The sequence below is a fragment of the Corapipo altera genome, unplaced genomic scaffold (assembly GCF_003945725.1).
Source record: "Corapipo altera isolate COAL_440 unplaced genomic scaffold, ASM394572v1 RXGC01000072.1, whole genome shotgun sequence".
Classification (NCBI taxonomy): Eukaryota; Metazoa; Chordata; class Aves; order Passeriformes; family Pipridae; genus Corapipo; species Corapipo altera.
In genome coordinates, this window is record NW_020884943.1 from 993682 (window position 1) to 1007161 (window position 13480).

The 13480-nt window shown below is 56.7% G+C and overlaps 1 protein-coding gene across 1 annotated transcript; it reads left to right on the top strand.

Annotated features, from left to right (window-relative positions):
- The first annotated feature begins 559 nt into the window (after nucleotides 1-559).
- LOC113955981 (deleted in malignant brain tumors 1 protein-like) lies at nucleotides 560-13180 on the top strand. The gene is made up of 14 exons (XM_027662075.1): nucleotides 560-716; nucleotides 787-1107; nucleotides 1197-1514; nucleotides 1588-1890; nucleotides 1966-2280; nucleotides 2400-2756; nucleotides 2829-3131; nucleotides 3221-3592; nucleotides 3673-3852; nucleotides 4003-4098; nucleotides 4312-4383; nucleotides 4727-4912; nucleotides 12240-12379; nucleotides 12933-13180. Exons 1-14 carry the CDS (start codon nucleotides 560-562, stop codon nucleotides 13044-13046), a joined length of 3234 nt encoding a protein of 1077 aa, XP_027517876.1. The 3' UTR covers nucleotides 13047-13180.
- Nucleotides 13181-13480: the final 300 nt, after the last annotated feature.

Genomic DNA, 13480 nt, shown 5'->3' on the forward strand with positions numbered 1-13480 from the left:
CGTTATCGGTGCCGGCGTTATCGGTGCCGGCGTTATCGGTGCCGGCGCAGGTGGCAGGAGCCGCGTGCGGTCGGTGCCTCGGGCGCGTCCCCGGCGGGCGGTGACCGCCTCCTTCCTGCCCCGGCGGCGAGGCGAGCGCGGGGGCACAGCTGCGGCAGCCCCGCCATGTGCCACCGCCCGCGCGAGGCACCGGGACCCGCCGCCCCCGCGGGGAGCCGGGGGCTGCTCCCACCGCCCGGGGAGGGGGCACCCGGGGAGGGGGCCCCGGGGCTCTGCCTCGAGCCGCTCCTCGGGGCGGTCCCGTGGAGGCTCCGGCGGGATTGGGGCTGAATCCTGTCAGCGCGGGGATGGCTCTTGCCGGGCTCCAGCGGCAGAGTTGGACCCACGGGGGGGTACAGGAGGGGCCCCCTCGGCCCAGGTGCTGGGGGGGGGGCGGCTCTCCCCGGGGGCATCCGTGTGCCGGCCCACTGTGGCGAGGCGTGTGACGCCAGAAGCAGAGCCGAGCCTCATATTTGGGCACGAAGCAGGTTATTGGAGGCCGTGGCCCCGCAGCTGGGCGATGCCTCGGCTGATAAAGGCTCCCCTGGTGCTGCCGCCTGCACCGGCTCCGGCGCTGCCGCTACATCATCCCCTGGCTGCGCTGGGGGTGCGGGACCTGTCGGGGATGGGGCCGGTCGGGGCGCTGGGGCTGCTGCTGTGCCTGCAGCTGTGTGGGGGTGAGTGGCGGGGTGGTGGGAGCGGGGACCCGCCGGTGCCGGGCCCGGCTCAGGTCCCTCCGTGCCGCAGGCTCCGGGCAGCTGCGGCTGGTGGGGGGCGGCGGGCGCTGTGCCGGACGCGTGGAGGTGAATCACGACGGTGAGTGGGGCTCCGTCTGCATCTTCGAGTTCGACTGGGAAGCCCGCTGGGCCACCGTGGTGTGCCGGCAGCTGGGCTGTGGCCGCGTGGTCTCGTTGTCCCCGTACGCCCTGTTCGGGCAGGGCAGCGGCCGGATCTGGCTCCAGCCCTTCTTCTGCCTTGGCACCGAGGAGGTGCTGGAGGAGTGTCCGCACTTCGGATGGGGCCAGCACTACTGCGGCCACGAGCGGGACGTGGGGGTGATCTGCACAGGTGAGTGGGACAGGCTGGCCGTGCCGGGACACCCACCTCGTGCTGGGGTGTGCCAGGCAGGGCTGAGCTGTGCTGGTGTCCCGGTGCAGAGGCCGTGGAGCTGAGGCTGGTGGCTGGTGGCGGTCCCTGTGCCGGGAGGGTGGAGGCGAAGCTGTGGGGACACTGGGGCTCGGTGGGAGATGACAACTGGGACATGGAGGACGCTGAGGTGGTGTGCCAGCAGCTGGGATGTGGCTCAGCTGCCGGCGCCTACGCCGCCCGCAACCGCTTTGGCCCAGGGACCGGGCCCATCAACCTGGCCGTAGTGGACTGCAAGGGGGATGAGGCCACACTCTGGGACTGCGAGATCCGTGGCTGGGGACCTTACAGTTCCACCCACGACTATGACACCGCTGTTGTCTGCCAAGGTAGGAACCAGGCTGGGAGGGACGCAGCACTCCCAGCAGATCCCTCAGTGCCAACTCTGCACCACTCTCGCAGGGTTTTCCCGGCTGGTCGGGGGTGACAGAGCCTGTGCCGGGCGGTTGGAGGTGCGGCAGCGCCAGGCCTGGGTTGGCGTCTGCGCGGAGCACGTGGACATGAAGGTGGCCCAGGTGGTGTGCCGGGAGCTGGGCTGCGGCGCGGCGCTGGCCATCCCCGGCAGCGGCCGGTTTGGGGCGGGAACGGGGCCGCTGTGGGAGGGGGGGTTCAACTGCAGCGGCACCGAGCCCCTCCTCAGCGCCTGCGCCCGGCGGGGGCCCCACAGCCAGGGCTGCGCTGGCCACGCCACCATCATCTGCTCCCGTAAGCACCGGGGACAGCGGGGGGGGGGTTGGGGGTCCGCCCCCATCACCCCCCTGAACGCCCTTTGTGCCACAGCCTACACGGGCTTCCGGCTGGGGAACAGCAGCTCGGGCTGTGCCGGGCGGGTGGAGGTGGCGGTGAGGGGCACGTGGGGGTCCGTCTGTGCCACCGACTGGGACCTGCCCGATGCCGACGTCCTGTGCCGCCACCTGGGCTGTGGCCACGCCGTCACCGTGCCCCCGGGAGGCTCCTTCGGCAGCGGGGACGGGCCGCTGAGGCCGGACGCCTTCGGCTGCAGCGGGAGCGAGCGGCACCCGGGCGAGTGCCCTGTGGCTGTGCTGGGGGAGCCCCCCTGCAGCCCGGGGAACGCCGCCGCCGTCAACTGCTCAGGTCTGTGTGGCACCCGTGGGAAGAGCCTCCAAGGGCTTTCGGGACACCCCAAGGATTGGGAGTGGAGCACTCAGGGCTGTTTTGGGGTGAGGGGAGGGCTGAGCCAGGTCATTTTACAGGCATCGTCAGTTCCCTGCGGCTGGTGGAGGGTGAGAGCCGGTGCGACGGGTGGCTGGAGTTGGCCATAAGCCCTGGGGTCTGGCGCCGTGTGCCAGGAGAGGTTTTGGCTGAAGGGAATTTCAGTGTGGTGTGTGGGAAGCTGGGCTGTGGTGGGCTGGACAGGAGCGATACTGTCGTTGGTACGGTCCCCGTGTGGAACATGAGCGATTCGGAGCAGAAAATTACAATAGAAGTGGTCCGGACTGTCTGGAAGATGACCAACCAGGAGATGCCTGTCTGGCTGAACGACTTAATAGTCTGGGACATGACCACCGGGCCAACCGGCACCCCTCATGGGGCAGCCATCGTCTGCTCAGGTGGGTGTCCCGAGAAGGGCCGGGGTGCTGGTGCCCCGAGCAGCCCCCAGCCCGGTCCTTCCGTGCCCGCAGGCAGCCGGCGGGTGAGGCTGGCGGGCGGTGCCGGGCGCTGCGCCGGGCGCGTGGAGGTCTATGCCGGTGGCACCTGGAGCAGCGTGTGCCAGGAGCGCTGGGACCTGCGGGCCGCCGCCGTTGTGTGCCGGGAGCTGGGCTGTGGCGCGGCGCTGGAGGCCCCCGGCTCGGCGCGCTTCGGCCCCGGGCCGGGCACAGCGTGGCCGTACGCGGTTGAGTGCGCCGGGAGCGAGGAGTCTCTCTGGGAATGCCCACGCTCGGAAGGGCGCGAGTGCGAGCGCGGGGCCGGGGCCGTGTGCTCAGGTCAGTGTCGGGTGTCCCCGGGGCGGGGAGCAGCAGAGCCCCCCGGGGGGTTCCCGGCCGTGCCGTGACCCCCCCCGCACCCCTCGCAGAGCAGCTCTCCCTGCGGCTGGCGGGCGGGCGCGGGCGCTGCAGCGGGTACCTGGAGCTGCTCCACGACGGCACCTGGGGCCGCGTGTGCGCCACCGGCACCAGCCCCGGCACCGCCGCCGCCGTCTGCCGGCAGCTGGGCTGTGGGGACGGGGGGCAGCTGGCACCCGCCCCCGCCCAGCAGCCGGCCCCCGCCTGGCTGGCCTGGGTGGGCTGCGAGGAGGGGGCCCGCTCGCTCTGGGGGTGCCCCTCGGCACCCTGGCACCTGCAGGCCTGCGGCCCCGGAGGGGACGCCTACGTGGCTTGTGTGGAGGACAGTGACAACCCCAGCGAGACAGCCACCACCCCGTGCCCAGACGGGGCCACCTGCACAGGTAGCTCTGGCCGTGCCAGCTCCCCCCCGCCGGGCCGGCTGGGATCCCCCTGCCCTCACTGCCCGGCCGTGTCCCCACAGCTGTCCCCAGCAGCAGCGGCCCTGCGGTGGCCAGGGGGACTGTGCCGGTGCCAAGCGGGCAGGTGGCCAGGGGCACTGTGCCGGTGTCAGTGGTCCTGTGCGTGGTCCTGGGGACGCTGCTGTGCCTGGCCCTGGGCGCCCTGGCCGTGCTGCTGTGCCGTGCCCGCGCTTGGCGCCGAGGTGGGTCCCGGCGGGTGGGTGCCGGGGCAGAGCCGCTTTGGGGGTTCAGGGGCTCCCCCCGTGTGGAACGGCTCGGAGGGTGGGCAGTGGGTCACCCCGGTGCCACCCACGGTGCCCACGGCCCTGGGAGAGCGCTGCCTCTTGTTGCAGGCGCCGGCAGAGCCGTGGGTGCCGTCCCCGACGCCATCTACGAGGAGCTGGACTACAGCGCGATGCCGGAGTACCAGGAGGTGCCCAGTCGCCCAGGTCGGTGCAGCCCCCGTGCCCCAGCTCTGCCCGGACAGGGGGGCTCTGCCCCACAGTCCCACCGCGGCAGCGGGTCCTGGTGGCACAGCACTGGCTCCTCCCCGTGGTGTGGGGGGGTCCCTGGGTGCCATCACAGCCCTGCTCTGTGGCTGAGGTTGTGTCACCCGCGGTGCCACCTCTGGCCACCCCCAGCACTCTGTTTTCCCCCTGCAGGTTCCCCGCGGGAGGGCTCGGTGAATTACACCGGGGACAGCGTGGAGGGGAGTGACACCGGGGCAGCCCCAGGTAGGGGCACAGGGCAGGAACCCAGCGGGGAGCGCTGGGGACAGGGGACACGGCAGGGCTGGGGAGCTGAGGGGACACGTCCCCCCTCGTTAGTGGGCAGAGAAGCATCACCTTTCCCTGAGGAAGCAAGGGCCACCAACACATCCCTGGTGGCATGGCCAGAGGGGGATGGCACAGCCGGAGGAGGATGGCACAGCTGGAGGGGGATGGCACAGCTGGAGGGGGATGGCACAGCCAGTCCCTGCCATGACCACTGGGTCAGTGCCATGTACCCCCGTGCCAGTCCCAGCCCCCCCTGCCCTGCCCGGGCACAGAACCCCAGATGGCTACGATGATGCCACAGCTGGAACCCTGGATGGCTACGATGATGCCGTGGCTGGAACCTCAGATGGCTACAACAATGCCATGGCTGGAACCCTGGATGGCTACGACGATGCCACGGCCGTGCCAGAGGAGTCCCCTGCTCCCAGCACTGGGGACATCTCCAAGGGAGTGGCATGGAGGGGCTGGATCTGTGTCCCACCCACAGGTAAGAGAGACCACAGCTGCCCTGTCCCCCCTGCAGAGCCACTCCATGGGGGGTTTGGCTGCGGTGGCGAGCTGGGATCCAGCACCAGATCCACGGGGGCTGCAGAAACACAGAAACACCCCAGGTGGGGTCTGGAGGGGGGACACGGAGCTGTCCCCCTGAGGCACCTGCCTTTGCTGTCCCCAAGGTGGGAGCTGCCCCCCTCCAAGTCCCCCCAGAGCCACAAGGGACCCCCCGGGACAGCCCCCGAGGCACATGGACTGTGATGATGTCGGCACCGGCGCCCTGGGGACGTCGCAGTGAGGATGTCCCGGCCACGTCCCATCCCTGGGGACACGTGTGCAGGGTGAGGGGGCTCTGTGTCATCATCTCTGATAATGTCATTTGGGGCACTCCGGGGTCACTGGGACACACTGGGAGGGTGGTGTTGCGGTGGAGAAAATGAGTGGGGAATCAAGGGGATCAGGTGGGTTCCCCCAAAAAGGGAGGGGACAGCCCAAAAATGCCTAAAAATTCATAGGGAGGGGTTGTGTGTCTCTGTAAAATACTAAACCCTTTTAAATTTGTTACTTTTAAATCTATTGACAAGTAATATTCATATAAAAGCTGATTTCAAAACAAAGCCTCGTATCTGTTATGTTATATGTGGGATTTTAGGATATAATAAATTCCAAATGTGGATCCATAGGGTTTGAAAATTCAAATAAAACTTTTGTATGAATAAGTTAAACACTGAAGGGCTGGAAAATGTGAGGCAGGCACTCGCTGTGCAGCAGCAGGGGCAGCTCGGTGTGTCGGGGGTTGTTCCTGTCCCCTCCCTGTCACCCCAGGGCGGTGACACCGAGCGGGGAAGGAGCAGCCGGGCCGGGCTGGGGCCGGGGGTGTTCCCAGGGCACCCGGGACTTGTGGTCTCCTGTCTCTCCTGGGGGGGGTAAAATGAACATTCTGAGGTAAAACCGAGGCAATTAGTGAGGGACATTCTGGGGGGGAAATCGAGGTTCTCTCAGCGGGACAGGAAGGGACAATTCTGAGGTAAAACCTGAGCTGGGCAGGGGAGGTTTGGGGGTCAAACCTGAGTTCCTGTGCAGGGGACAGAAGGGACGTTTGTGAGGGAAAAGCAGAGGCAAATTGGGAGGGGGAGCAGAGGTGACATTTTCCATAGAAATGCTGAGGTAATTTGGATGAAACAAAATCACCTTTTTTGTGGGGTGAATCCGGGGGTACCTTAGAGATTAAAAAGGAGCCTTTCTGAGAGAAGGACTGAGGCAGCATTTTGGACAGAAAACCTGGGGTTCCTTAGAGGGGACAGAGGTGACCCTTTTAGCTGAAAACCTGGGGTAATTCAGAGTGGACATGACCACTGTTTTATGTAGGAAAGTGGGAGGTGATGTAGAGGGGGAGAGAGGTGGTGTTTCAGAGGGAATGGCTGAGGTGGTTGGTGATGGCTGAGATCGACTGCCAGTTGCAGACTGAGCCCTGGGGCCTGAATCCTTTCCAGTCAACAGGAGCTGTTCCCAAATGCCATCCCCTGGCTCGTAACTTGGTAAGGTTGTGTTCCTCCAACCCAACCCCCAGGTGCTGATGGAACCATTGCCTTAGGTGTGTTTAGTTTGTGTCTGTGAGAGCTGGGATTTTGGCTAGAGAGCTGTTGTTGGGAACAAAAGATGAAGTAAATCTATTCCATGGATGTGTAAGGAAGGACTGAGTAGTAGGGAAGGGGAGGATTTATAAATTATATCAATATTTGACCCAAATTTGGGATGAAGCAGTGATTGGGGTGGTTGGGTTTGGTCTGGGCCAGTCAAGATCAGTCATAAACAACCTGCCAGACCCCTGAACCCTCAGTGGACATGTCCAGCCCTTCAGCAGAAACTCAAGTCAGTAATTACTACAGAGGAGAAATTATTGAAAAAATATGGGGAAAAAAAGGAACTTCTGTTCTTCATGGCAAACCTTCTGTTACTCCTTGTGCAGTCTCTGCATGCTGTTCTAAGAGTTACTGTCCAGGCTCTTTCTAACAAAACCTGTTAGAAATTTAGATGTAGGATTCGAATTTGGGTCTGTTCCCCACAAAACTCCTGCAAAGCCTGAGGGACTGGGGTGGTGACTGCTCTCAGTGAAGGTTGTTTATTAATATTCTGTCTGATTTCCCTCAGCTCTGGGCAGGAAAGGCAAGGCTTTGGGTCAGGAATTGTACAAGCAAGGCCTGTGTGTCCATGGATGTCTCATGTGTGTGGCAGGGCTGGGACAAGGACTCGTGCAGGGACTGAGCTGGCACTGGAGCTGCTGCCATTCTGAGCCATTGCCAAGGTGTGATTAGAGAAGGAGGACAATGTCCAGGGATGCTGAAGAGGGGGATCAGCTGAGCTGGGCAGCAACAAACATGGAACTGCAGGGATTTGGATACTGCTGGGGATGTGTCACCTTCCAGCCGAGCATCCATGCCCAGCATTCCATCACCCCTCCAGAGGTGGTTCTGGCTCTGGATGGGCAGCAGGATCCATGGGGATGGAGCAAAGCACCCCCAGGGCCATCCCCCAGCTGTGGGGCCGAGTATCCCGAGGGCTGTGCTGGGGATGGAGTGAGGAGAGGAGCATCGTGCTCCCTCCATCCCTCCGGGTGCTTTCCCACAGCCCGGAGCCTCCCGGCTCACACGGAGCTCACACGGTTCCCTTTAAAAAGGGAGGCAATGGAATGTTAGGGGTTTTTTTCCTTCAGTCTTTCGAGGTAGTGCTCTGAATTAATTTATTTCTGTCTTGCTTCCAGTGGTGCATTCCCCAGCAGTCCCATGGCAGCTCTTGGGCAGTGCAGCTGCCAGAGGTCCCTCTGGATTTTGGGATGGGCAAAAGCTCCAAATAAAAGCACGTATACAGATTCTGAGCCTGTTACAAAGACCAGTGATGGGATGTGGAAATAACGTCTCTGTTTTGGATCATGGTTGGTTCTTTTAAAATTATTTCCCACTAGTTATTGTTTATTCTCCCCTTCTGTATGTTAAAGCAATTCCACGGTGGGGGAAGAGTGAAATATGAAGCTAATCCCGTGTGTTTCATGATGTTCATGATGTTTGTTGAACTGCACATCTAAATACAAGCATTTTAGTAAGAAATCTGTCTTGGAGTTATGGCATACAGGCAGTGAGCCGAGATGCTTTTCTACTGGCCTTAATGTTCATCTTTATTTTGCATTTCTAACGGTCATATAAGAAAATTGTTCTTACAAATGTAAAAATGCCTTCCCAGGTGTGCTAGAGCAGGGCTGGCAAGCAAACTTTGCAGCTCGCATGGTGATGCCTAAAAAGCCAGGTAGGTGGAGCTGTTATATCATGAAACCTTGAGTTCAGCCTTTTCGAGGAATTAGGTGTTAGTTTTTAATTAAAACTTTGCACGGAATTCTGTTAGTTATGTTTTGGAGGCTAATGCTGCTTATAAACATGGGGCACGTATAAAGGTGAGGAATTACAAAGTGGAGGGTTTGATTTGGACTTCTGAGTAGTTTGGATTAAACTACATCCTCACACGAACTTTTTTAAGCAAAAGCCATCAGGGTATGCTGGGATTGCTCCTGCTCCTCCTCTGCTGCTGGCTCTGCCTCGGTGGCACGTAAGCAGGATGACTTCCAATGACATGCCTTTAATCTAAGAAAGACAAGCGAAAAAAAATAAATCACCGTGGTTGGTTCAGTCCTGTTGCATGAGGGTAAAGCACTGCTCCCAGGTTTGTAGGGTGCAAAAGATGTGCTTCTGCAGGAACTCTGGTTATACAGAGCAGAGAGGGGAAAGACTCTCTGGCTCAGGATTGTTTCCCGATGGTGTAGTTGCTTTAAGTAATGTGCAGGATGAAGAGATAGCCCACAGGTGTCCTCAGAGGCAAAAACTGGAATCAAGTCAAGGATGTTGCTGGTCTGCTGCTGTTTCTTTCCAAGCTGCTCAATGGCACTCGTTAGGTTGGCTGGGCTGACTGTCAAGGGGGAAGCAGAATTGCCAAAGGGGGTATTTGTTTCTTCTTTTAGTAAAGGGAAGGAAAAAGGAAAATGGATGCGGTGGAGGTGAGGTCGATATTTGAGGCATTCCACTGTGACAAGGAAAAATGGATATGACAGTGCAAGCCCCATGGGTGCTCCCAAAATCCCTGCAGCTGGAGAGAGGGGGGAGACTCTTGTTTTCTGACCAAACAACATGATGGGATGCGGCTTCCAGTTGCCCGAGTTCATAAAATGGAGCGTTTAGGAGCTGCGGGGTTTTTAAGAGAAGCAGCTTTGATAACTTTTCTAACTCACCACGCAGTTCCATAGCAAATAACCCAGGAAGAATTGAAAATTCTCATCCCTGACAGTTCTGAGACACAGGTCGGGCCAAACCTCCTGGCACAGACTGGGTGTATGTATTTAATCCTGTCTCAGTGCTGAGAAACTGTCTCTCTTTTGAGGCCCAGTCAATTGTAGCCTTCTCTTGTTATAGCTGCTGTTCTCTCTCAAGGGAATTAGGAGCATCTCCTTTTTTCTTCAAGATAAGAGCAGATTTTGCATTAAAAAAAAAAAAAACCACAAACCCCTCCCTACTACCAGAACTGGGCTGTAAAATACTTTTTTTGTTTGCTTGCTTTTTTACTCCCACAGTGAATAAACTGATTTCCAGAAAATTTCTCAGCATACTTATTCAATGCCTCTCACCCATTTTTTTGAAAAAAAAACCAACAACCAAAACCCCAACCTAAAATGCCCGTTTTCAGCAAAGAAAAGACAGTTTCTGTGTTTTCTTTTGTGGATGTATCTCTCCATGTTTCTTTTGTCAGCTATTAGCTCTCTGTTGCTGTAACATCCAGCACAAGAAAGAAGCACTCTGGTGAAGAAATCATTTGTGAAGAAACCAAGGGTCCTAAGAGAAAACTGTCCCTGACAAAAGGACCTGTAAGAAACGTCGAATTATTGGGGGTTGAGAGAGAAAATTAGAAGCAGAGTGTGGGAAAAGTAAATAAGTACTGAAAAGAGGGTGAACTCTGGCATGAATAGGTTGTATACAGAGAAAAGATCTGGCCAAGTAACAACAACAACAAGCAATAAGTTGTTAACAGATGCTTGAACTTCATATTGAAACAGCAGAAGTGTTGATATAATTCTGTTGATGTAGCTCTGCTGTGTTATTGTTGGCAGAAGTTAGTTTAACTTTAGGGGAAGGGTAAATTGTAGACTCTTGTTTATTTTCTCCGGCTAAAAACCTCTGACTTGACTTTATACCTATTTTTGTAGTGAATTTTCATCATACCATGTCAGTATGAAATCATTCAGACAAGCATTTCACATGTCAATAAAGCTGTGTGTGTATATTAGCCCGGCACATTTCATTCCTCTAAACCATGTTTATTACTTAAGCTCTGCAACATCAATTTTGCACTTGGAAAAGCAGAGGAGCAGAGAAAACAGAAAGCCAGGGTTGTTTACAGAGGAATGTTGTTGTGAAATAAGCCAGGGAGGAAATAAAAAACCTCCCCAAATAGTGGTGAATGATCATTACATCTCTTTTAAGGCTATTTCTATTTCTATTTCTATTCAGTTCAGTCCCTGCTCTGTGACTGGCTGAGAGCGAAGCAAAGGAAGTTGAGATCCAAACTGGAAGTTGCTATTCATCCAGGGAAATAATCCAGCAGTTTTGATTAACAGCCTTGATAACTAATGCTAATTAATTTCTCAAGAGCGTATAAATTTGGTCCTAATTTTCCTGAGGCGCTGTATTGCCAGTTCCTCAGACCAACAAAACCATGAAAATGTAAATGCTTACCACATTAAAGTTTATTTTCTGCAAACTGAGGTGTTTCTCTTCAGTCTCCTTCTTTGTATTAGAAAATACAATATTCAGAAAAAAAAAGGTTGGGATAACAAAAAGAATTATTTTGCAGAAAATGAATAAATTTTGCATCACTTGGAAGTATTTCTTACAAGCATGTAAATAGTCCTACACCACAGAACTTCATCCTCCCACCTAAGGAGAGGGTTTTTTCCCCTTTCCTTGCTGAGGAGCAGCACTTGAGTGTCTGTTGCAGAGCATTGCAGCTGAAATAGCAGCAGTAGGGATTTTTTTTGTGTGTGTGTCTGTGAATATTCAGCTCTAATCTCTGCTGCATTAACAGGCTCTGCTTTGGACCTGGTCACTGTCATGAAAACGGTGTGAAAAATGTAAACTTTTTCTCTGCATCCAGCCTGCAGAAGGGCCTCTTCACAGACAAGAAAAATACCCAAGTGTCTCCCAGAGGCACTAAAAGTTTGCTTTAATTAACAGAAATGAGCGAGCCTGGTCACACTTGCTTGACTTTTGAGTTAAACTCAGTAGCGAGTTCACAATGTCTGTGACTGGAGACAATGACAAAACCAAAACCGGGGAATACATTTCCTAAGAACAAGTATTACCTCAGGCACTTGTGATTTTCATTCTTCCCTTCCAGAATGGGCCGATACAGTATTTTCCATAATAGCGAATCACTACCTGAGTGTCATTTTTTTTTCCAATTCTGGTTAGAGAGGGAGTGTCTGGTCTGCTCCAACACAGTGCAGTTGTTATCCACAGCCCTCATTTCCTTTGAAAAACATGAACAGTTTTGCGTAGCCATTAAGTGATACGGGATATGACTAGGTTACTTACTCACGGGGATTTAGATATAATAAATAAGAAAGCAGATCTGGTTTCATCATCCCCCTTCCTTGATTCTTTGGGGGAGGAATTATTACTTTCTGCTTTCTAAAGAAACGGGGACCCCCCGGGCCGGCCCCGTCCGGGGGTGGGGAATAATTTTAAAATTATTCCAGAAAGAAACAGGGGAGTGCAAAACACACCGGGAGCCGCGCTGAGGGAACGGGGGGCGGGGCCGCGCCGAGGGGCGGGGCCGGGCTGAGGGGGCGGGGCGGGGCCGCAGGGACCGGCGGGCTGCGATTGGGCGGAGGCGCTCGAGTGCTGATTGGGCAACGCTGCCGGCCCGCGGTCTATAAAGGCCGGCGGGGCAGGTGCGGGCGGTTGTGTGTGAGGGCTGAGGGTGCGGCCCCGCTGCTGCCCGGGCTGCGGAGGGGAGAGCGCCTTGGCCGCTGGGTTTATGGACCGGGGGAGCTGGGGGGCGTTTAGGGGCGCGTTGTGCTGGGCGGCGGGGGCCGGGTAAGCCCGTTACCTGCTGGGTGCCCCCGGGGGGAGCCGTGGCAGGGCTGCGGGGCTGTCGCTCTCTGGGTGTCTCAGGGTTTGCCTCGGAATCCCAAAGCCTCTCCCTGTGCAGGGTTAGGAGGCAAAGATAAGTCTCACTTAGTTTCTTGGTGCTGCATTAATGCTTTTTGGTCCTTTTCTGTGCAGTCGTGCCCTCGCTGGGGCTCAGCTCAGGTCAGTGCCCAGCGGCTGGTGGAGTGTGGCGAGTTGTGCTTCCTGCCGGGCGGGAGCTGCCTTGGGAAGCTGCTCTGTACCCACGGCTGTGCCGAGCCCGGGAGCTTGGACAGGTAAGGGCAGGGCCCGTCCTGCCGGTGAGAACTGGGTTTGGCTGGGGGAGGATGGAATGGAGTGTGTGCCTGTTAACTCCGCGGAGAGCCAACAGCTGGGAGAGACCCCGAGCAGGTTTGGTGCCACGAGAGCAGCTTCAAAAGACCTGGAGTGTTGAAAAAATATCCAGGAGAACTGGTTCCTTTTTTGCAGGGAGGCAGTTTGCAAGGACAAGGTGGTTGCTGTGCTCTCTAGCAAAAATACTCCCCTTGGGATGTCCAAGGTGAGGAAATGTTGGCCACGTGTGGGCTGGAGCAAAGGTGTGTGGGTGCCTGTGTGTGACACCCGTGGGTGTGCAGGAAGGGGGTTCTGGTGCCATTGGAGCTGCCAGGGAGCCAAAAAGGGTGCAGTTGTCTGAAAAAGGCAAGAGCTCTATTGGCCTCTGTTGACACCTGCACCAAAGTAGATGCAAATTTTCTCCCTCTTGCTTGCAAACTTCACAAAGCTCCCAGGAAAGGAAGCTTTAGATTCCAACCCACCTTTATGCTAAAGGTTTCCTTGCTCTCTTAGCAGGATGTCGAGTACCACCATGTCCCTGAGGTCACCCTTTCTCCTGCTGGGAGAGCACGAGGCGGATGGAAAGGATCCCCAGACATCTACAGGAACAAGGGACTCGTACAGCTGTGATTTTCCTACAGCCCTCGTGAAATGGACTTTCAGGGTACCATGGGTAATGTGCCAGCTCTCCTGCTGAAGCTTTTGTCTGCTACATTTGAACACAAAGAGCAGAACTAAAGTCAGGTCTGTTCTGGAGCGTGTTACACTTGTGCAAAGCTCTTTCCCTCTGTTTATGTTTTGTTTTGGAAAGCACAGTCTGGGGTTCCTGGGCACTTCCTGTTAAATGATTCCATGAAAAAAATTTTGTACGGAAAGGGGAAAGGAGCTGTCTGTTGGAGGTCAGATGTCCATGATAAAAGCTTTATGTTTTTTCATTCAGTAAGCTCCTAAAATATCTTAGAGTGTATAGGAATACCTGGCTTCTAAAACTCACCAGCTGAGTCTTAGAGGCTTCTTTGAAGAGCCGATTTCAGGCAGCAGAATTGGCCCCCAGGAGGGACTCT